This window comes from Limanda limanda, chromosome 6 (assembly GCF_963576545.1).
Source record: "Limanda limanda chromosome 6, fLimLim1.1, whole genome shotgun sequence".
NCBI lineage: Eukaryota > Metazoa > Chordata > Actinopteri > Pleuronectiformes > Pleuronectidae > Limanda > Limanda limanda.
In genome coordinates, this window is record NC_083641.1 from 29915951 (window position 1) to 29940859 (window position 24909).

Here is a 24909-nt window from a genome sequence, read left to right on the forward strand (position 1 = left end):
CCCCAATTGATCTCATTTGACAGGTGTTCCTATTATTTTGTCCATCCCATTGAAAACAGTGTCAATCAGGCTAAACACAGAGTTTATAGAAATGTACAGAAGCTCTGAAAGTGACGCATAGAACAGTAGAATAATTAAGAAAAGAGACGGTAATAAAACTGACATTTGATCTCTATATATATTTGACTCGTCCAGTATCAATATTGTATAATATTACATTATATGATCTATGAGAGCTGAAGTAACAGGTGAGTCTGTTCCAGCGCTGCCTGTCAACTCTAGATTTAAATAATGCATTCATTCATTTAGCTCCTGCTTCAGAAAAACTGTGAATTAATCAGTTTATCATCTGAAAAAGTTAAGTTTTCTATTAAAAGGTTATTTTTCAAATCTCAATACTTTTTACGACTTAACCTTGAACCGTATAAGCAATTTAAATGTTTAACTGTGGAGATGAGCTGCTGATAAACTTGAGCCAGTATCATGTCACCTGATCGTAGAGATGAGTCAACTCCATGCCTGATGCTAACATTCATAATGAAGAATTTATTTCACGACTCTGGTTAGTTTTAGCAGGATTTTCCCATCATCGTTGTTACTCAGTTATCATAGATGACAGCAGCTTTCAGTCCATGAAACAAATGAAATCCTAATATTGTCGATAGAATGTTTAAATCTATTAAAATTAACTGTTTCCTCCTTTTATTTTTATCCAGGCTCCAACTCGGTGGACGAACAAGGACACATGGTAAGTTCTATTAACTGTCACACACACACACACACAGACACACACACACACACTCACACTCACAGACACACACACACACACACACACACACACACACAGATCCCTCCAGGTGTGACCCTGTGCTCTCAGGTGCTTGTGAGCTCGTGTCTGTTCTATGAGACGTTCACACCTGGACGTGGATCCGAGACGACCGATGAATCGGCGTCGGCACACTTTTACGCTGCCGTTAATTTCAATCAGGTCTTTTTGTTATGTAGCTTTCCCTTTGATGTGTGGGGGGGCAGCGTTCCCGTCCCATGCAGCAGATCCACTTCCTGTTGGAAGGGACACACTTCACATCTCCGTGTGACGTGTGTCCGTCTGACAGACGTGTGAACCTGGACGGACTCTGCAGACTGTCATGCAGATGCCTGAGGTGTGGGGGGGGGGGGGGTGCGGGAGAGGAAGGGAGCACACTTCTCTCACCTCCACCCCCCCCACACGCTGTGACAGGAAGGGTGGGGTGTGGCGGGGGGGCCGGGCGGCACACTCGACAGGTACCTGACAGCTCCTCTGTGTCTGAGACATCAAAGAGGTTCTAATGACCTTCACTTCCACTGAACCACTCTGATCCCACAGCTCTGAACTGGTCTGTGCAGCGGGGGGGCGTCCCAGCAACATTACCTTAATAACCTTTTGTCTGGTGTCCCCCGGGGTCTTAATGGTGTTGTGTTAATGTGTTAAATGTATTCATTTGTTAACTCTTTGCACATTTGAGAGTTAAATATTCGTGATGGGATCTATAAGTTCAGTGAATCCTTTATGAGTCTCACAACCGGGACATCTGCTCTGCTTGGACATGTTCTACATTCAGACCTGAACTTGGGGATGAGCATTAGTGGGATCTCTCAGGACAGAGGAGACAAGGACACAGGAGACCAGGACAGACCAGGACAGAGGAGACCAGGACAGAGGTCAATACCAGTCCTGGTCTCCTGTGTCCTGGTCTGTCCTGGTCTCCTGTGTCCTGGTCTCCTGTGTCCTGGTCTCATGTGTCCTGGTCTCCTCTGTTCTGGTCTCCTCTGTCTTGGTCTCCTGTGTCCTGGTCTCCTGTGTCCTGGTCTGTCCTGGTCTCCTGTGTCCTGGTCTCCTCTGTCCTGGTCTCCTGTGTCCTGGTCTGTCCTGGTCTCCTCTGTCCTGGTCTCCTGTGTCCTGGTGTCCTGTGTTCTGGTCTGTCCTGGTGTCGTCTGTCCTGGTCTCCTTTGTCCTGGTCTCCTGTGTCCTGGTCTCCTGTTTCCTGGTCTGTCCTGGTCTCCTCTGTCCTGGTCTGTCCTGGTCTCCTCTGTCCTGGTCTGTCCTGGTCTCCTCTGTCCTGGTGTCCTCTGTCCTGGTCTGTCCTGGTCTCCTGTGTCCTGGTCTCCTGTTTCCTGGTCTGTCCTGGTCTCCTCTGTCCTGGTCTGTCCTGGTCTCCTCTGTCCTGGTCTGTCCTGGTCTCCTGTGTCCTTGTCTCCTCTGTCCTGGTGTCCTCTGGTCGCTCAGCTCTCAGGCTGTCGGAGGTGTTGCTGTGGGAAGACATTTCAAAGAGGCACACTTCTCTCACTTCTCTCACTTCTCTCACTTCTCTCACTTCTCTCACTTCTCTCCCTTCTCTCACTTCTCTCACTTCTCTCCCTTCTCTCACTTCTCTCCCTTCTCTCCCTCCTCTCCCTTCTCTCACTTCTCTCACGTTAGGATCCTTGTGTCGGTAACAAAGAGCCAAACGACCGTGGACGTCTTCCTGCTAAGTGCCCTTGTCCTTGTGTCTTTGAAGACGTCACTGTGGGAAAGTGGATCGGGGACAAGTTCCTTTTATTGTCTTGACCTCGACCTCCTGCAGCCAGAAAGCCAAAGAATAATCTGTGACTGGATCAGTAACTCCACTGTAACTTTCTTCTGTCGCAGCCTTCTTCTCACTCATGTGACTCAGACCTAGTCGCTGCTTTTAACACCAACCAGGAGACGTCCCTGGAGTCAAGTCCAAAGTCGTCCTTTTTTAACAACAAAGCCTCAGAAATGAAAAGTCCCCAAACTGTAAAACAGTCTCCCTGCTCGGCCTGGTTTGTTTCTGAACAGATTTCATTTCAGTTTTCTCCACCTTCCTCGTGTATGTGGTCAGTCGAAGCCGTCTGTGCTGAGGTGAAGACGTGGGAACGAGTTCAGTTCTCACAGCTTCAAAGGACACACTTCTCTCACCTGCACATCCTGTCCTCTTCCCGCTGGACGACACACTTCCTCACGTCGGTGAGACCTCGAGCTGTGTTCCTCCTGTCAGAGGGACACACTTCTCTCACCTCCTCGTCTCCAGGGGACATTTGCTGAGCTGGACTGTGGACATGTGGTGGTGTTGCTGTCTGGGAAACATGAGCTGCTTTCACACCTGCACTGAGCTCTGAGTGGACATCTGACATGTTGTGGACGGGTTGTACTTGAGAACACAAATGTCTCAGTCACCTGCTTTGGATCCACGCCTGAGTTTTTTATTAGGGAGTCCATGTGAGAAAACAGCATTTCTATAACGTTTCTAACACGTGACAGACGTGAAACCGGAAGAACACAAAGATCTCAGGATGAAGAAGAGGAGCCGGACACGTAGAAGACGAAGACGTCCACTTGGAAACACGAGGAGGTTCCAGATCTTCTGGTGATGAGGAGTGTCAGGCGTGTTCTTTTATCCTTAATATATGAGAAGAGTCTGGTCTAATTAAAGTGTTTATTAAGAAACAATGAAAAGTTGAACAAACATAGCTATGGACAATTATCACAGCCTATGCTAATTCAGTTAGCAGTAGAAAGATGAAAATGGCCCCGAACAGCAGGGGTCGTGTATAATTATAACAGTAGATTTGATGTGATTGGTTATGAAATATTTGGAGGTGTGTCACTGCAAATCACTTTGGATCTCCCTTATTGGTCCAGCCGCAGTCCCACGCCTCTTGTCACCGAATCCAGGAAGTGACATAGCAGCAGCTCTCCGTCATGCGCTCCTACGCTACTCTGCCGGTTGCTAGGCAACTCTATCCAGCCAGTCTGATGTTGTCTCGTAATTCAGCCTTGAGTAGAAAGTGTCTTGCTCCAGCCGTCTCCGCTGCACCAATTTAACCATAACAACTCTCTCGTCTCTCTCTTATCAGGACAGCTGTGAGACTGACCATCCTTGTGACTCACATATATTGCAAATTCCAAATATCAAATAGATTTAAGAGAAAGGATTAAAAGAATGATTTGTATACGGTATTATTCCTGACTCAAACTGCTCCTATCTTTATTGTTAAAAGTTCAGTCGGACACAACCTAGAGTTAAAAGTTGGAAATCCCAACATGAGCTGGAAACAACAACATTGATCTTTCAGAGTTTACACGTCCTGTCCTTGTCCCGAGACGCAGCAGCAGGAGCTTCTCCAACTCAAGATTCAAAATTCAAAATTCAAGATTCAAGATTCAAGATTTTTTATTGTCAAATGAACAGAGATAACATGAAGTAGTCACTGTCAATGAAAAGCTTGGGTCACACACTCTCTTTAAGCAATGCTCAGTAATCTCAACCCAAAAAAATTAAATAGAAATAGTATAAAATAGAATAAAAAAGAATAAAATAGAATAACAATGAAATAGATTATCAAAAATATAAAATATAATCTACTCGTTCACAACAGGAACTTGTTGGAGCTTCAGTCTGAAGCTTCTCGTGCTGGTCGTGTGGGAACCTGCTGCCGTGCTGCTCCCAGGCCGCTGCAGTCACTGAGGTGTCGATGAGGTTTTAATGGCTGTTTTCACACCTCGGTCCACCCCCCCCCACACACACACACACCAGGCCTCGTGTCGGCGTCTGCTCTTCTCAGACGGTTCCTCTGCTCCTGGTTCCTCTGTCAACCTTCTGATTAGAAGTTACATGAGGCGTGATTCTGCTGAAACGTCCCCAGCTCATATTTGAACATCTCACGTGATTGGATCAAGGACCATGGAACCGTCCAATGAGACTCTTACGGTTTCTGGTTGTTTTCTGAAGCATTTCATGGTCCAGGTTTTACTCATGTGGTGGAAACGTAAAACCTGTGAATTCAGTCACGATATTCGGAGGAAAGTCCCCATCGAGCAACTCATGACACGTGAAGGTGACCACATGTTTTAGGGTTAGGTCTAGATCAGATGTAGGTTAAGGGTTAGAGGTAGCAGTTATGGTGAAGGAATTGAGACGTGAGAGAGAGAAGGAGACTTAAGACTAATGGTTTGAAAGTGAGCAGGAGGTGAAGGGTCAGAGGTCACAGTCCTTCCTCTGTGGACCCTGAGGTTCATGCTGGGCTGTTCAGAGCAGACAGGATGTAAGACCCTGTCTGACCACCAGATGGCGTCCTTCACCACAGCTCCTGATCCATCTTCTTTCTCTTTCACCTTCATGTTTTAATTTTCTTCCTCCTCAGTTTGTTGAATCTTATTTTCTTCCATTATTTCTGGCTTCTTTCAAATTCCACTCTTCTGCCAAACATTAATCAATTATTAATTTATTTCTCATTCTTTATTGTTATGTCTCCTTCTCCTCGTCTCCATCTTTCTATTCAACATTTTCCTTTTGTTTCATTTACACGTTCCATCTCCGGCTATTTCACATATTCACACTTCAGATGTTTGCTGAACACTAAAGGTCAATCCATATCCACGACAGTTCCCTCAACAGCTTCATGTTTTCACCAGGAATCGAACGTGTGACGTCTGTTTCCCACAAATGTGTAAAGATTTCTATCAGATCAGTTGTGAGACTTCACTGACGTCAGTTTAAGAGACGACCGTTTATAACCTGATGATCAGTGGGAAGAGATTCTAATCAATTCTTTATCTCTCCTTCGTCTCTGACAGATTCCAGATGAGTTCGACAGAGGTGAGTGAGCCCACTTTACTGTGTGTGTGTGTGCGTGTTTGTGTGTGTGTGTGTGTGTTTGTGTGTGCAGAACCTGCCTCTCACATTCATTACTCTGTGTGTTTTCTACAGAACCTGGTTGAGCAGGTTTTTATCTTGTGTGAAATCTTCATTTGCAACCATGTGTGAGAGTTTTAGATATTTCTCTAATACCTGGTTCGTGGCTGTGCGTGATGCAGCTGATCGGGTGTTGATAGTCCCGCCTCTACTGGCGATGGTTTTTATCTTCAGACGTTGTTTGAACGTGTGTAGCGGAGCGGAGGGTTCTGGAAACCAGTGGTGGAGTCGCTGTGGTGAACTGAGAACCAATGAAAACAGCTGAGGAGTCGCTTGAGTCCACATGGGTCCTCCACCACCTTCTACTGACCATGTGGTTGAGTTGACACCCTGGCAGTGGTGTGTGTGTGTGTGTGTGTTGGGGGGGGGGGAGGGGTGTGTGTGAGAACAGTTGTGTGTGCCACACAGGCTCTAGTGAAGTGATCGGTCGAACAAACACACTCTGCATTCACGTCCCGGTGAATCATCCAGAGAAAGAACTTTGCTCCTCCAATTTTAATATGTAACACAATGGAACGCTGGATATTACCCATGATGCCCGGCTTCCTGAACCAGTAGAGCAGGATTGTGGAGATCTGTACTGACTGAAAAATATAATTCTCACGTTAATGCACATCTTTAATTTTGTAAAAGAAGTTTTCATATTAGCAAATGTAATAAATTGATGGATCTAGTTAAATTAATATAGTGTAGGGATGGGCATTCGATTAAATTGTCTTAATTGATCATCGGGAAAGTTAATGACGAATTTTCGATTAATCATTGATATTTTTATATTAAAATTCACTATTTATAGGCTGTTAAAATGCAGTGAAAATAGAAAAAACACAGCGTGTTTCCTCATTGAGATCTTTATTACAAGATGAACAACTCTTGTGGCAGTTAAACGGATCCGTTCCATGGTTACACTTGAAAATAAGCGCTGCTGTTCTCTTCGGCCCCGATGAGAGAGCAGCTAGCCGCTAAGAGCTAGCTCCATCTGACGGTTCTCGAACTCTCAGTCCCGGAACCCCTCACCCAGACCCGGGGTCCTGGGATTGAGAACGTAACAACAGCCGGACTGAGAGGTCGAGAACCGTCAGATCCATCTAGCTCTCAGCGGCTAGCTGCTGGTCTTTCAGCGGGACTAGTAGAGTTTAGCTCCGGGCTGCTTCCTCCAGCTGCTAACATCCTCACTGTGCTGCGTTCAGGAAACTCGGATATCCCGACCTCCTACTTGAAGAAGAGCAGTGGACTCCTCATGCGCTCATGGAGACGTATAGCTTCGCAGTGTTGGAAGTGAACGCAACAGAATTTCGTCGATGACAAAATAATGTCATCGACGAAATTCTTAATGATCAATTAATCGTAGATTAATCATACCCATCCCTAGTGTAGTTGCATAATGTAGTTTTAACATTATCATGTGTTCAGACATAGATCGGCTGCGATTAGCCTCTAAACAAATTCTGATCGGCCAATAATCAATTCATCAATAGCCCTCAGTCCCAGAGGTCCAGTGTGCACGTGTCCGTCCTCCAGAGTCCGTCCCTCCGTCCCTCCTCCAGGGTCCGTCCCTCTGTCCCTCCTCCAGGGTCCGTCCCTCCGTCCCTCTGTCGCTCCGTCCATCATAAAATATCCCCCAGGGTCCAGTTTGTCCTCATCTGACCACAATCCTCAGCCTCCTCATTCCTTTCTCTGTCTCTATCTTTATTACTGTCTCGTCTGGTCTCGTCTGGTCTCTTATTGTCCCTTCTCGTCCCCTCTGTCTCTATCTGTCCACCTGTCCACCATCTCCTGCTGTCTGACTCAAACACGTCCTCTGCTCATTAAGCACATGTGTTGTTCACAGTTGTTTGTTGACCGAGGTTAAAGTCAAACTGAGCCGAGCGGCGACTGAAGTCAGGACGTGCAGATGGAGCCGGGGGTCCGATGTGTAGATGGAGGGACGGACGTCCTGACCCCCTGAGGGACGGACGTCCTGATGGATGGACAGAAGGACAGAAGGAGGGGGGTGTGTCCAGGCAGCGCTGGACCTGAGGGACACAACTATTGATGAAGGGATTATTAGTCCCAGCCCCCGATCAGACTTCATTCAGGAGTTCTGTCCCGACACATCGACCTGACGCCCCCCCCCCCCCCCAGCTGTCCCCCCCACCCCCCCCCCCCACGGTGTGAGGACTGCTCCTCAGCCTTCGTCCACACTCACACGTTTTATTAAATATGATTTATTCTTTTGATGTGGACAGTAGGAAGAGAGACACGCAGCAAAGACTCAGACACACAGTGGGTGTGTGTTGATGTTTGTAAGAGTTGTGTTGACTCCTCCTCCTCACTGTGTGTTTGCAACGTGGCCTCAGTGGACGCAGCGCCGCATCATGTGACCTCATCGAAGGATTCTGACATCATCACATATTGATTTTGACTGAAAGAATCGAGAATGATGACTCAGCATTTCGATCTAAACGCTCCCTTCGGCCTCTTCAGAGTAATGAGGAGCCGTGATGAGCTTAGGGACCGGGGTGAAAGGTCACGGTCCCTCAGGGAGGAGGAGAGATGCGTCTTCATCCTCCTCTTTCCTCTTTCATCCCTGGTATCCTCTCCTCCTCCTCCTCCTCCTCCTCCCCCCCCCTGGGAGCAGCAGAAGGTGAGTGGAGGGACGGATGAATAGCTCTTCAGGGACGGGTTTGGCTGGAGACTCGGCATTCATGTGCGTGATGCAGAGGAGCGTCGGTTACCACGGCAACCAGGGCGGCCTGACACCTTATGCACCCCCCCATCCCCCTCTCTCACACACACACACACACACACACACACACACACACACACACATCAATATATTAATATTTGTTGTAAAGCTCCTGATTCTCTTTATGAACATTCTATAGTTCACTGCTGCTCGATCAATAACAGACACACTTTCTATCCTGTAGATCCCCAGAGGAGACACACACACACACACACACACACACACACACACACCGTCAAACACACACGGCATCAAACACACACGCACACTGTCACAGACACACACTGTCTCACACACACACACACTGTCTCTCACACACACACACCGTCAAACACACACACGGCATCAAACACACAGACACACACACACTGCCTCTCACACACACTCACACAGACACACACACTGTCACACACACTGTCTCTCTCTCTCACACTGTCTCACACACTGTCACACACACACACACACACACACTGTCTCTCTCACACACACACACACACACTGTCACACACACACACACACACACACACTGTCTCTCACATACACACACACACACACTGTCACACACACACACACACACACACTGTCTCTCACACACACACACACACACACTGTCACACACACACACACACACACTGTCACACACACACACACACACACTGTCTCTCACACACACACACACACACACTGTCACACACACACACACTGTCACACACACACACATACACACTGTCTCTCACACACACACACACACACCGTCAAACACACACACGGCATCAAACACACACACACACACACACACACTGCCTCTCACACACACTGTCACAGACACACACTGTCTCTCACACACACACACACACACTGTCACACACACACACACCGTCAAACACACACACGGCATCAAACACACAGACACACACACACTGCCTCACACACACACACACTGTCACAGACACACACTGTCTCTCACACACACACACACACACTGTCACAGACACACACTGTCTCTCACACACACAAACACACACAGGCCACGCTGCCGTTTGTCACCCGTAAAGAAACAAATGATGGGTGGATGGAGGGAGGAGGAGGGAAGAAAGGAGGGATGGATGGAGGGATGGGATGATGGAGGGAGGGATGGATGATGGAGGGAGGGATGGATGGATGGAAGGATGGAGGGATGGATGGATGGAGGGATGGAAGGAGGGCGGGAGGGATGGAGGGAATGATGGAGGGAGGAGGACATGTTTCTCTGCAGCAGATGCTGGTCCTGACTGCAGCTTTTGTTTGGGACGGAGGCCCCACATCCATCTCTCTCTTCATCCTCCTTTCTCTCCTTCCATCCATCTCTCTCTTCATCCTCCTTTCTCTCCTTTCATCCATCTCTCTCTTCATCCTCCTTTCTCTCCTTTCATCCATCTCTCTTCATCCTCCTTTCTCTCCTTTCATCCACAATTTCCTCCTTTCCTTCCTCCTCGTTTTCTTTTTTCTCTCCGTCACTCCTTTCATTATTCCTGCCGTTCTGTCATCCTTTCTTTTCTTCCATTTCGGCTTCCCTCCTCACCCTCAGTCCATCTCTTGTTCTCTGTTGTTGTTGCTTCATTCCCTCCTTTTTCACTTCCTCTTCTTTCTTAGTCACTCCCTCTTCACTTCATCCTCTTCTTTTCTTCTTGCTGTGATCCTGATTTTCCTATTTATCATCTTTGTCTCTTTCTCCTCCTCCGGCCACTTCTTCTTTCTTCCATCCCTTCATCCTCCAGTGTTATTATCCCTCTTCCCTCGTAACAGACTTTCTCTCTCTTCATCTTTTCTCATATTATGGTCACCTTCCTTCCTTCCTTCCTTCCTTCCTTCCTTCCTTCCTTCCTTCCTTCCTTCCTTCCTTCCTTCCTTCCTTCCTTCCTTCCTTCCTTCCTTCCTTCCTTCCTTCCTTCCTTCCTTCCTTCCTTCCTTCCTTCCTTCCTTCCTTCCTTCCTTCCTTCCTTCCTTCCTTCCTTCCTTCCTCCTTCCTTCCTTCCTTCCTTCCTTCCTTCCTTCCTTCCTTCCTTCCTTCCTTCCTTCCTTCCTTCCTTCCTCCTTCCCTCCTTCCTTCCCTCCCTCCCTCCCCCCTTTCTTAATTTCTCTATCTCTCTTCTCAGTTTGTTTTGGCCGACTTGTTTTCTTCTCTGCCGTCGTTCTTTATCTCCTTTCTTCTCTTTTTGTTTTGCTCATTCCTGCTTTAACGGGGGAAGAATTTCCCATAATGCACTGGGACTGAAATTACCAATAGAAATGCGGCTCCCTTTACAGAAGTTACTTCATGATGGAATCAAGATGGTGATGGTTCTTCTCCTCCTCCGTCATCATCTGCTTCATGTAGCCGCTGAGGATTCCTCTTCACATGATTATTGAAAACATAAAAGAAATCGGATGTTTACAGACATTAATTGTTTGACTCCACCCCCCCCCCTTGCCTGAGTTCTCACGATGTTTCCTGGCCGACGCCCTCTCCCTCCTGCAGGAGGCGTGTCACTTATGAACGAGTCCAGCAGCGTTTCCTAAAGTCTCTGTTCTCCAGGGTTGAAAAGTGAAGATGAGTTTTATTAATCTGGATGAACTTTGAACGACGAGGAGATTCCAGAGCTTTCGGGGACAAAATTTTCCTTTTTTAGTTCATGTCTGAAAACGTCTTTGTCTCCAGATCTTTGTCTCATTGGTTCCGACTTCATCTTCATCGACTCACTGAAGCTTGAGTGTCGTCATTCAGCCGTAAAGTCACTTTGTAGTGAATGTCAACAACATTAAATGATTGTTCCCTGCTGTTGTTGCAGATGACAGGAATATGTTCTTCTGTCAAACTTCCCCCGAGCTGCAGAGTTTATTTATAGTTTGTGCGTGTTTCACTCGGAGGAATTCTTGTCAGTTAGTGGTTAAATGTTAATGATGAACATCCTGGTGGTTTCCTGCAGCTACGAGCAGCTGGTTCGCTCTTTAAAGCCGAAGCAGAGCCGGGTCTCTCTCTCTCTCTCTCGCTCTCTCTCTCTGTCTCTCTCGCTCTCGCTCTCGCTCTCGTTCTCTCTCTCTCTCTCTCTCTCTCTGTGATATTAACCTCGGCCTAGATGAACTCAGAAGTGGTGGGGGAAAAAATCGATTCTGTTCAGTATCGCGATTATATCGATACTGTAGCACAAAGTATCGCAATATTTAAAAAAAAAAAAAAAGAGTTTAACAGATACCTAGTGTGTATGTGGAAAGGATGTTCTCCACTGCAGGAGATATAGTAACGTTCCAGAGGAACTTTAACATCTGAGCATGTTGACCAACTCCTTTTTCTGAACAAAAATGCCAATATTCCCAAATGAATTTAACATTTTGGGTCATGACCTTGCAGGTCTCAATTTGATTGAAGCTCTAGGTTATTCTTATTAATATGATTGAGCTCAGTGTTCATGTGAGAGGTCTCCTATTCAGAAGATAATTACAAAGGTCCTGTGTCCTGAATGTTCAAGGACAAAGTTTTTGCACTTCAGTTAATGTGTAGAAGACAATGTTGTTCACAGAATTAAATGTGACATTTGAAGTGAGGTGAGCAGTCTGATTTTCCTCATTTTTTGAAATGCCTTTGAATAATATTGGGGACATGAATCGCAATAAATCGTGGAATTGAATCGCAATACTTGCAGAATCACAATACTATTGAATCGTCACATTTTTGCCAATTCCCACCCCTAGAACTCAGCTTGTTGTGCGTCTCCGTCACACATCAGTGTCAGTGCCCGAGGTTGTTTGGCCCACCTCGGCCCACCCAGGCCCACCCAGGCCCACCCAGGCCCACCCAGGCCGTTTCAGAGGGAAACACAAACAGGCCGGGTCTGACAGCTCTCCGGAGCAAGGCCTCTCACACAAAGAGACGACTTTGACTATGAAAGGACGACCGTTAGACAGGGAGAGGACATGAGAGGAGGGGAACAAGAGAGGAGAAGAAAGAAGGGGAGGCGGCCTCTTCCTCACTCACAGAGAGTCATCGGGACGGAAAACAGGAATTTCAGTTATTTTACATCCAAACAAACATGATGACGGGATTCTGGGGCAAAAGTTTGTCCCTGGTTTGGATTTTTTTAATTGCAGAGAATGATTTTTAAGTTATTTTCGAATTACGTTTTCCAAAGAGCATCAGATCCTCCTCTCTCTGTCTGTGGGTCTAAAATAACTTGAGCATCACCACTGAAAGGCTCTGATCACCAGAGTTGATGGAGTTCATCATCTGGGAAACACGATATTATATGACGACCCATCTTCCAGATGCTGAGATATTATGATGTGTATGAAATACGACTCGCTGCTCAGATTCCGAATAAAGGTGCAAGTGAAGCCAAAACGTCTCAATCGCCCCCTGGTGGCTGGCGGCTTCCTCCGTGTGAGCAAATCAGTCGTGAACCAAACAGAAAAATCAAGGAACATGTTAGTTACTTGTTTCTCTGGTTTCAGGTTCTTTAGTTCTTATCTCACTGATGTTGGTTCAAGTGTTTCTGATCAGTTTGGCTTTAATTAGTTATTTGATGATATAAAATGGGCATGATTGACAGCTGACTCCTGATTGGTTGGGACGTCCCTCCATCGTGTCCTCACATCAGCGTCAGAGGACAGCGTTCGTATTCAGAGTAGTTTTGATTAGTTTCTTAATATTGGGAGGAAGTGGAGACACGTCAGAGACTTCCTTCCAGTTAAAGCTAAGCAGATATTCCTCCTCCTCCTCCTCCTCCTCCCTTTTCCCATCATCCTCTGTTCTCCATTACATCAGCGCCGCCCCTCCTCCCCCCCCCCGCAGTCCGTTGATTAACATGATAAAATAAAGCAGTAAAGCTCCGAGAGGCCGAAGTTTACTGTGGATTTTAGAGCAGCTAAAGGGCGTAGTTAAAACCCCTCTTATAAAAGCACTTGGCCTCTCCTGCTTTTATATAAAAGTTACTACATGAACCTGGCAAAGTTTCATCAGGAGAACACACGGCAACGAAAAGACACAACCACTCGTCTGCCAGCGACATGTAACACAACCAGCGACATGTAACACACTCTGATCGGTGCCGGAGGAATGTTCCTCCAGGGTCCACAAGGGTGTTGGGCCTTCCTGTGATGTCATCTATTATGTTGGTCAATAAACCTTAATACATTTATAAAGAACTAAAATTCACTTCAATTTATCTAAATTAACCCGTAAAACACACTTTTGAGATATGAACAAACATCATGATGATCTTACATCGTGTTGAGGTAGAAGACGTTGGCCTTCGAGTTCCAGTTCTAACAGAATGAAAGTTCTGGTTTGTATTTTATATGAGGATCCTGTTTACAGCATCGGGTCAGAGGTCGCGTCAGGTGGTCGGCTTCCAGAGGGTTAATGGTGGAGCGGTTATTAGAGGTTATTAGAGGTTATTGGAGGTTATTGGAGGTTATTAGAGGTTATTGGAGGTTATGAGCGGTTACTAGAGGTTATAAGAGGTTATTAGAGGTTTTTGGAGGTTATGAGGGGTTATTAGAGGTTATTAGAGGTTATTAGAGGTTATTAGAGGTTATTGGAGGTTATTGGAGGTTATGAGAGGTTATTAGAGGTTATTAGAGGTTATTGGAGGTTATTGGAGGTTATGAGCGGTTATTGGAGGTTATGAGCGGTTACTAGAGGTTATAAGAGGTTATTAGAGGTTATTAGAGGTTTTTGGAGGTGATGAGGGGTTATTAGAGGTTATTAGAGGTTATTAGAGGTTATTAGAGGTTATTGGAGGTTATTGGAGGTTATGAGAGGTTATGAGAGGTTATTAGAGGTTATTAGAGGTTATTGGAGGTTATTGGAGGTTATGAGCGGTTATTAGAGGTTATTAGAGGTTACTAGAGGTTATAAGAGGTTATTAGAGGTTATTGGAGGTTTTTGGAGGTTATTGGAGATTATTGGAGATTATTGGAGGTTATTGGAGGTTATTAGAGGTTTTTGGAGGTTATTGGAGGTTATTAGAGGTTATTAGAGGTTTTTGGAGTTATTGGAGGTTATTGGAGGTTTTTGGAGGTTATTGGAGGTTATTGGAGGTTATTGGGGGTTATTGGAGGTTATTGGAGGTTATTAGAGGTTATTAGAGGTTATTAGAGGTTATTGGAGGTTATTGGAGGTTATTGGAGGTTATTGGAGGTTATTGGAGGTTATTGGAGGTTATTGGAGGTTTTTGGAGGTTATTGGAGGTTATTGGAGGTTATTGGAGGTTATTGGAGGTTATTGGAGGTTTTTGGAGGTTATTGGAGGTTATTGGAGGTTACTGGAGGTTACCGGAGGTTATCGGAGGTTATCGGGGGTTATCGGGGGTTATCGGGGGTTATCGGAGGTTATCGGAGGTTATCGGAGGTTATCGGAGGTTATCGGAGGTTATCGGAGGTTATCGGAGGTTTTGAGGGGTTATCGGAGGTTATCGGAGGTTATCGGAGGTTATCGGAGGTTATCGGAGGTTATCGGAGGTTATCGGAGGTTTTTGGAGGTTATTAGAGGTTATCGGAGGTTATTAGAAGTTATAGTAACTTTAGTGCAGCAGCTGTTTGACTCTGAGGACGTTCAGGTCGTTTGGACGATTCACACCGACATGATTTCTCTGAGCTGCAGGTCCACAGTGACGTGTTTGTATTAATAACAATAAACCTGAATGAACGAGTGAAGGTGAATGTGATGTGCCAGGACGTGTCTGAGCACCCCCCCCCCCCAGGCTTTCTCTTCTTTGTGGGTTCCTGTTGTTCTGGTTTGTTTGGCGCTGGTGATGTCATGCCGTCACAGGTGTGTGTTTATAGAGTCGTTTACTGCTCAGCCACACATTACACTAACCACACACACACACATTACAGGAGACACACACACATTCTCGTGTGTGTGTAAGAATTCTCCTCAAACAGATGTTTATATTTATATTATACATTAAAAACAACTAAAGACAGATGAACACATGTAAATATAGATCAACAGAAGAACATTTTTTAGTAAAAATCTGAACATGTTTTTTTTTTTTTCAGTAAATTGACAGGTTTTAATTTATGTATAGCAAGCAACTTTATAAAATGTATTGTGTTGGATTCAAAGAAAACAAAAAGGGATATTTTGTTGTTGTAGAAATTCAAAATTTTACATAAAATTACCAAAATAAACTGATATCTCACCACAGTTTTCGAGCTTGTGAACAACACAAACATTAACACACTGACGACAACAAGCAGAGTGTGATTCTTTATTCAAACCCTTCAATTCATCCTCCATCTTTTTTACATAGAACACCCCCCCCCCCTCCTGTGAAAACACATGCATACAGTATAACCCCCCCCCCCCCATGTGAAAGTGAATGCGCCCGTCACAGCAGGACGCCGGCAGATGGCTCCTGCTTCCTGCTCCAGCACGCTGCTATGAACTCTGGGGGATTGAGTCCCCGGGGAGCGGAGCGTGCTAGCCTCAGCGTTTGTTTAGCGGCGGCGGGATAGAGAGGCACGCGCCCGGTGTGTTTGTCTCTTGCTATTCTGCTGCCATTTTCAGTAATGAGCCCGCGGCCCCCTGGGAAACGAAGTCTTTATGGTTATTAGTCATCAGCACGTTGACAGCCGGAGGAGTCGTCATTAGCAACACGCCGCTCGCTGGCTTATCAGCGTGGTCATCAGCGGGTTGGGCCCCGCCCTCATTGATCAGCTCAGACGCCTCTGATCACGGCTCAGATAATAACCAACCAGCCTCGGGGTCATGTGACTCAGCTCAATGACCTCAGGGGTTCCACTTGTAGTTCTTTAGGACATGATTCACTTTGGTTTCAGATCATATTTGTAGTTTTCAGGTTTGAAAACATGAGTGAACGTGTGAACGGCCTTATCAACAAGGCCGGGGACCCCCCCCCACCTGACTCAGACTTTTATTCCACCCCCCCACCTCTAGGATGTGTTAAATTAACACATTATATCATATATATTATACTGCATTACATTGCATATAAGTGGATAGGGTTAGAGGTACCCTAACCCTATAACACTGTTCACTGTTTTGCATTTAGCATTTCACTTTTTACTTTTTATACTATATATATATTTACTTTTATATATTTTTATTCAGAAATGTTTGTCAAAATAAATGTTACTTTGTATAAATATTGGTAAAAAGTGAGTTAATAAGAAGTAAACAGTTTCTATGTTCATTGTTTGCATCAATAACCAGAGCAAATTCCTTGTCTGTGTGAACGTACTTGGCAATAAAATACTTCTGATTCTGATTCTGAATGAAACGGAATCAGATGATGTTTATTCACGGCCCTGAAAGGTCTGAAGATATTTCTCTTTGCGTTAGTTGAACTTCTCTTTTGTTTCCTTCAGATCCTCCCGTCGTGCAGCAGCTGAAAAGAACCTTCAAGTACTTTGAGGACTACAGACAGGTCAGTGGAGTGAGTCCTGGACTACAACTTGGTTCCTGAGACACAAACATCTGGGTCGTTTCGGTTCTAAAACTAAAACCTAGTTTGAATTCAGCCTCTGACTCTTCCTCTTGGTTTCAACTCAGTTACCAGAAGTACTGATGATGGTGTGAACAGTTGAAACTGTGGTTTCCAGGTACTTGACTCTTCCTGAATAACTCACCCATTCTGTCACAAGGAGCCAGATTTGAAATTTGGATTTTTCTCAGAAGTTTTCCGCCTCTGAGTGTAGAAACTGTTGCAGCCGTGGTTTCTGAGTCGGTGATGCAGACCATTTAAATATCCGCTCTTCCTTTTCGGGTTTCACAGAAGAAGTAATAAGAGCTGATTGAGAATCTGCTTTTAGAAACCGGAGTTTGCAAACTGGATTTTCCCTCGTGGAGACGGAACTTCCACAATTTGAGCTGCAAACTTCCTCCTCTGACTCTGACCGGTTGTGAAATATGTTCACGGTTAATAATGTGTGTGTGTGTGTTTGTTCCTGTGTGTGTGTGTTCAGATGATCATCGAGCCCACCAGCCCCAAGCTGCTGCCGGACCCCCTGAAGGAGCCGTACTACCAGCCCCCCTACACGCTGGTGCTGGAGCTCACCGACGTGCTGCTGCACCCGGAGTGGTCGGTACGTGTCCTCTCTCTCAGCCGGGACACGGGTTGTGTGTCTGAAGGGACAGACACGTGTCGGGGGGGCGGGGGGGGGGGACGACACTTCAGTCTCAACACAAACCTCACGACTTGTATCGTTAATAATTTGTCTTTGACAGAATCGACAACAGAAGCCTGAGACTCTAATATTAATGATTAGTTAACTCTAGTTTAAGTTGTGTTGTTTGTTGACGTCCACTACACAACAACCTGTCCATGAAACCCCCCCGTCCCCCGTCATGTGTCCAGCTCGTCCTCGTGTGACGCAGTCTGACATGTTGTTGTGTTGTGTTGTTGTTGTCGTGTGTCAGTTCAGAAAGTGAAACAGAAGAATGTTACGTGTGTGAGTGGATGAAGTGTTCAGGTTGTGAAGGGTGAGTGGTTTTATGGGACAGGTGGAAGATGTGGAGTGTGTCGGGGGGGTGTCCCAACACCTGTCGACTTGTTGACTGACTCTCCCCTCTTACACACTCGCACACACACACACAGACAGACACACACACACACACACACATTCTGGCGACTTACCTGACAGGTGTGCAGCAGCCGTAACTCGACTCCCGCTGCCTGTTTAAGAAGACAAACACAAAGAAGTACGCTTTCCTTTCTGTGTCACACACACACACACACACACACACACACCACACACACACACACACACACACACACACACTGCTTTCATCCCGCTCATCGCACACTTCACACACTCGGACCACACACAAACAACTACTTCTTCAACTGTCTATAACTTTTTATAGCTGCGATCGCGGCTGCAGATTATCTGTGTGTAACTGAATACACACACACACACACATCACACACACACACACACATCACACACACACACACACACAGGTCGAACCCTCAGGCTGTTGTGTGCGTTTAACTCGAGCAGCAGCAAACAGGAGCCGACCTGAGAGGAAAGGGCTGCGACCCCTGAGCGTCGAACCGTAAAGACACAACGGCTGCTCAGCTGCTACAGTTACACACACACAGACAGACACACACACACAGACACACACACACAGACACACACACTCACACACACAGTGTTCATCTCACATGAAGGTTGAGCCACTTTCTTTCGTCTCCAAACTGTTTGTTTCAACTACAACTTTATAAACAATGTTTCATGACTTTAGGAGTTAAATCTCAACCTGGTTCCCGTGGCGATGACCACTTCCTGTTTGACCACTTCCTGTTTGACCACTTCCTGTTTGACCACTTCCTGTTTGACCTCCTGAGTGGTTTGTTCTGATCTGTGTCCAGTTGGCGACCGGCTGGCGGTTTAAGAAACGTCCGGGCATCGACTACCTCTTCCAGCAGCTGGCGCCGCTCTACGAGATCGTGATCTTCACGGCGGAGACGGGCATGGTGAGAGACGTTCACCAGACCTGTGGCGTGACCTCACTTCCTGTCCCGAGCTGCGAGCTGCCTGAGGAGGAGGGGCTAGAGACAGTGAAGCTGCTCTCTAACGAGTCGTCCCTCCGTCCTCTGTCTGTGTGACGACTTGTTTACAGAACCACACACAGTCAGTGTGTTCACAGACGAGACAACAGGTTCACTGTGTGTGTGTGTCTGTCTGTGTGTGTGTGTGTGTGTGTGTCTGTGGGTTTCAGACGACTGTAAACAAGTCGTCACACAAACACACAACAGCAGCTGAAGATTTTATTTATTGATGAATCTGCAGATTATTTAACAAACAGATGTTGACGAGACGGACAATGTAAGAAAGAGACAATTTAATTGAAATGAAAATTCACGTGTTTGCCTGTTGACATTTTTGTGTGTCTGTTTGTGTGTCTGTGTGTGTGTGTGTGTGTGTTGTTCAGACAGCGTATCCCCTCATCGACAGCATCGATCCTCAGGGTTTCGTGATGTATCGTCTCTTCAGAGATGCAACACACTACATGGAGGGACATCATGTCAAGGTACGTGTGTGTGTGTCTGTGAGAGTGTGTGTGTATGTTTGCGTGTGTGAGAGAGAGTGTGTGTGTGTGTGTGCGCGCTTTCACCACAAATCACCTATGTTAACGATAAAGAGCGAAGAATTAGAATTAAAAACACAAAACCTTCGGCGACACATGAAGAAACAAATCTGGGAATTGTATATGAATATTAAAACAAAATCATCTTATTAACGTGACCAGTTTCACACCAGTGGCGAGTGAAGTGGTTTCCTGTCTGAAGCAGGAAGTGATCTCATCTGAAGCAGGAAGTGATCCCGTCTGGTTTCCTGTCGCTCGCTGGGACGAGAGGTTAGCATGCTAACCGCCACAGATGCTAAGACGCGGCAGATTGATGATTAAACAGTGGCTAATGCTAACGTTAGCATTAGCACCCCCCCCGTGCCTTCTGCCGCCGCCATTGATCCCCCCCCCCCTCACCACAATAGACGCCCCCCCCCTGCACTCCCTCCCTCTCCTCCCCCGTCTCCTTCTCAGCGCTCATTAACCTTCTGCCTCCTCCTCCTCTCTCTCTCTCTCTCTCTCTCTCTCTCTCTTATCCCACCTCCCCTGTCCTTCCTTCCCTCCCCCCCCTCCTTTCTTTTCCTTCTTCCTCCGTCACCCCCCCCCCCCTTCTGTCTCCCTCCAACTGTCGTCTCTCCCTCCCTCTCTCTCTCTCTCCCTCTCTCTCTCTCTCTCTCCGTGTTGTGGGTGAGGAGCAGGTTAACCTACTTCCCAGAAACTGGTCTCATCTCAGATCTCCAGACAGAAGCAACAGATGCTCAGAGAGAGTTATTAATGCTCCACATGCCGAGGGAGAAACGCTGCATATGTCCAGAGAAAGTTATTAAATATCAAATTAAGATTCATCTTCATGTGGCGTCTGACGATGTGCTTTTCCTGCCGTGTGTGGTTGTAATAGAAACACACAAAAGTCCCCTGTAATGCACAGTAAACATATATATATAAATATAAATTGACTCATAGTTGAGTCATTTTAAACACTTACATTTAAATGAAAACCTCATTTTAAAAAGTCTCCTGATTTTCCTGTCGACAGAAGACAATTAGTTTTAGTTTTGTTTCTGTTGTTTCTCGTTCAGTGTCACAAAAACTCCAGAAAACACAGTTAGTCAGAAAGCAGCAAATGATCCTTCAGACACAAACTGAAGCTCTGACGTGTTCCTCACGTGTTCCTCACGTGTTGTTCACGTGTTCTGGAAGTTCTGTATCTGAGTCAGTGTCTCTGGACATTTTCTGGAACTTCTGGAACTAAAAACTCTGTAAAATGTCCTTGTGAGTCCATGTGAGGAACCAGCAGGACCTGAAGCTTCCCAGTGAGCGAGTGGACGTGTGGACGAGGTTTCTAACACGTGACGTGAAGCTGAAGAACACAAACATCTCAGGATGAAGAAGAGGAGCCGGACACGTGGAAGACGAAGACGTCAACCTGGAAATATATAGAAATATATTTTTCCAGAAATGTCTCATCGATGCATCATAGATGAAATGTTGAGTTGAACCCGATGAGTTCCTCACCCTCTGGTAGAACCTGAGCACGTCCAGCTATTGTCTGCTGGCCTGCATCTGAGGGACGTGGATCAGACGTCTTATTGTTTGTCTGCTGCCGGCACAAGAAACACAACACAACACAACACAACACGACAACACAACAGTTGGATTAACTGTCTTCTTTAAACTTTGTTGTTTACGCTCCGTCCTGCTGTCGGTTGGTTTCCTCCTCGGCCTCGAGTCTGAACGTCAGGAGACAGATCTGTCTTATTTAATCTAATATACAATCAGAGAAGATCTATCATATGGATCAGAAGATTTATTAATTTTTTTTTTTTTTTTTTATATTTTTGTTTATTGGAAGTAGTTTCACGAGATACAATATAACAGGGAATACTTCCATCTTACATTTTTTCCCATCTTTTTATCCCTCCCACATTCCCATCCCCAGCACCCATAACAAACCTATAAACACGAAAAAACAACCAAATATAAAAATAAATAAATAAATAAATAAAATAAAATAAATAATTAAAGGGAAGATTTATTAATTTACTTGTTTTTATATGAATGTCTTTTTTTAACTTAAGTCATTTTACGTTAAAGTTGATGTTGAGCTAAGTCGAAATAGAAATTAGATGTTATAATTAGGGCTGGGCAAGTTAACTCGTTTCAATCGAGTTAACTCAAGTGATGAGTTAACTCGATTGTTTATCCGCCAATTATTTTCTTTAAAAATAAAAGCCTGACTTTCACAATAAAACAATAAATAATCAAACCTGAGTTAATGCGAGATAAAATAATTAATCGAGTTAACTCAAGTGATGAGTTAACTCGATTGTTTATCCGCCAATTATTTACTTTTTTCCTGTTCTGCAGCAGTCAGCAACAGACTTTCACAAAATAAAAGCCTGACTTTCACAATAAAACAATAAATAATCAAACCTGAGTTAATGCGAGATAAAATAATTAATCGAGTTAACTCATCACTTGAGTTAACTCGATTGAAACGAGTTAACTTGCCCAGCTCTAATTATAATATAAAGAATTTCCCCCAAACTTCTTCTTAAAAAAACATGAAAACACTTTGATAATTCTGTTCAAACTAGATATTAATATTAATAAAGATATGATTCACACGCCAGGACCCAGTTTAGGTTGAAGTTTTATTCAACACATCTGAAGGAAGACAGATGTCTTTCATTCACTGGCTGTGAGGAGGACAAATGTGTCCACTGGGGTTTACACACACACACACACACACACACAGAGACACACACAGGTTTGGGGGGGGGGCAGGGCACCAGATGAGCTGCTGATAGAGACAACGAGGAGCGTCCCTCTCCATCTGTCTCACACACACAGACACACACACACTAATGTCCCCCAGCTGGGACGAGCAGGGAAAGTGTGTTTTAATCTGAGTGAATATTAAGGATTATTTTAATGAAGTTGTTAATTTGCTCCGAGCGGCCGGTGTTGTGAAACGAGCGAACCATTAAAACCACAAAGTGTGTGTACGTGATTTTTGTGTTCCCGGCCGTGACTCACACGTTTGTGTTGTTGTTGTGTTGTTTCCTCAGGACGTGTCGTGTCTGAACCGCGACACCAGCAAGGTGATCGTGGTCGACTGCAAGCGGGAGGCGTTCAGCCTGCAGCCCTTCAACGGCATGGCGCTGAAGAAGTGGGACGGCAACTCGGAGGATCGGACGCTCTACGACCTCGCCAACTTCCTCAAGAGTGAGTCGCACCGCGGGGCGTTCAGGGACACGTCCTCGCCGTCGGACTTTACAGTTCTACGATGAACTGGTTGGATTAGAAACGTTGAAACATTTTCAAAGTGTGAATGTAGCTTGAGTCTGTTTAGCCGAACCCCCGCTCGACACACAAACACACACACTGACACACACACACACACACACACCATCCTTCCACACAACTCTTACTAAACGACTTCCTGGTCTCCCCCCCCCCCCCGCAGCCATCGCTCTGAGCGGCGTGGACGACGTGCGCTCGGTGCTGGAGAACTACGCCCTGGAGGACGACCCCATCGAGGCCTTCAAACGCAGACAGGCTCAGCTGGCGCAGGTGGGAGGAGCAATGGAACGCACGCCGCCTCGGGCTGTCGGCCATGTTGTCTGATGCGTGTGATCTGATTGGTCTGTGTGTGTCTGTGTGTGTGTGTGTGTGTGTGTGTGTGTCAGGAGGAGGAGCAGCGCCTGGCCGAGCTCTCCCAGCAGAAGAAGCAGGGACTCTCTCTCGGCTCCATCGCTTCCCGGTTCTGGCGCTCCAAGCAGCAGTGAGCCCCGCCCCCTCTCACACTCGCACCAATCGCAGTCCGGCTCTCTGCCAGCGTGGAGGGGAGGGGCCGGAGGACAGGAGGCGGGGGGGTCTGCGGGCTGCAGCTGGGTGACCTCCGCGTGTCTGCGGTGCTGGAACGGAGCCAGGACATTGGCCGTGGCGTGCACCAATGAGAGGCGATTATTATTTTTATTTTTTTCTTGGAGGCGGGGCATCAGTGGCGCCCCCCCCCCGGTGGTCATCGTGGCGTCGGCTGATGCATCTCAGGCCCCGAAGCTCCAGGTCCTGTTGAAACTTTAGTTGGTCGGAGGCAGATCTGAGATCAGCACTGCTCTGGCCACGCCCGCTGTGGTCGGCGCCGCCGCTCACAGGAAGTGACATCACAATCGTTTGTGTTATTCTCTGTTCCTCAGACTTTCTTCAAACCATGAATATTGCTTCTAGAATAATAAATGTACGTAACACATAGTTCTCTGAAAGCGTTGATTCCCTGTGTCGGTGGGCGGAGCTCCCGGCGGCGGTGTGGGCGGAGCTTGGTTCGGCGTGTGGACCTGTGGAACCGCAGCTGAGCCGACGGCAGGAGGAACGCTGGAGGAGAAGAACTTTTCATTTCTACCGTTCTCCAAACGTTTGGTTTTATTCCTCATGACCAGCGGCGTCGGGTCATCGGTTCCTCCTGAAGACGTTAGAACCAGCTCGCTAACCGGGTTCATCCGGACGCCACCAGGCGCTCGCTGTCGGTCGGGCGCAGCCGGAACTATTTCCAGCGGCGGATTAATCCACAGTGAGCGTTTGGGTCAAACTTAAAAAGATGAAACTCCAGATCTTCATCCAGACGAGAGTTTCGCTCCGGATCAGAAATCATCGCTGACGCACCTGTGACATCACGTGACCGTTCACGCCCACTGGTCATGTGACGTAAACGGGAAACAACGCTCGTAGAAGTAAATACACAACCTGCCTCACGTCACACGATTCTCATTGTTTGTTAACTCACACAAAGCGGTGGGAGGCGGCCTGGTGTCCCGGGTCAGGGCTGTGATTGGTCGCAGCGAGCGGTGAAACAAGGCGTGTCTTTGTCGATGTTCAGTAAAACCGGGTCATGTGACAGGAGAGGAGCCAATCAGGAGAACGTTTGCATCATCGTTTACAAAACTCACACAAACACAAAACCGGAGTTTTCAATCTTTACTCGAGTCTTTGATCTAACGGCTGGAAAACTGGACGCCCGGCGTTACCATAGCAACAGCGAGTAATAAAACATCTGGATGTGGACGGAGACGTTTTTAAGATTCTCTCTGTGACCTGCGATGTGTCCGGAGTGAACGACCAATCAGAGAGCGGGGACTGAGCTCGGTTACCATGACGACGGGCTCGGCTGCGGTTCTGTTTCATGTGTTTGTCGAAGATTCGTGATAAAATAAAGAAATGAAATCGTGACTTTGTGGATTCTTGAGTTTAATGTTTGTTTTTCGAAACGTGTTCTCTTCACGTTTAATAGAAATGTTTTTATACAGTTTCTCTTTAAATCTGTGGATTTATTCTCATTTCTTTCGGATTTTAAATTTGTTTTTCCCTCGAGCTATTTAAAAAATAAA

General features: G+C 46.2%; 1 protein-coding gene across 1 annotated transcript in view; it reads left to right on the forward strand.

Annotated features, from left to right (window-relative positions):
* Positions 1-24751, forward strand: part of timm50 (translocase of inner mitochondrial membrane 50 homolog (S. cerevisiae)) — a 30613-nt gene extending 5862 nt beyond the window's left edge. Inside the window, exons 3-11 of the mRNA XM_061072698.1 lie at positions 717-748; positions 5618-5639; positions 16813-16871; positions 17410-17529; positions 18822-18926; positions 19385-19483; positions 22594-22750; positions 22992-23098; positions 23215-24751. Coding sequence (XP_060928681.1) covers positions 717-748; positions 5618-5639; positions 16813-16871; positions 17410-17529; positions 18822-18926; positions 19385-19483; positions 22594-22750; positions 22992-23098; positions 23215-23313 — 800 coding nt within the window. The 3' untranslated portion in view covers positions 23314-24751. The remainder of the gene's footprint in view (positions 1-716; positions 749-5617; positions 5640-16812; positions 16872-17409; positions 17530-18821; positions 18927-19384; positions 19484-22593; positions 22751-22991; positions 23099-23214) is intronic.
* Positions 24752-24909: the final 158 nt, after the last annotated feature.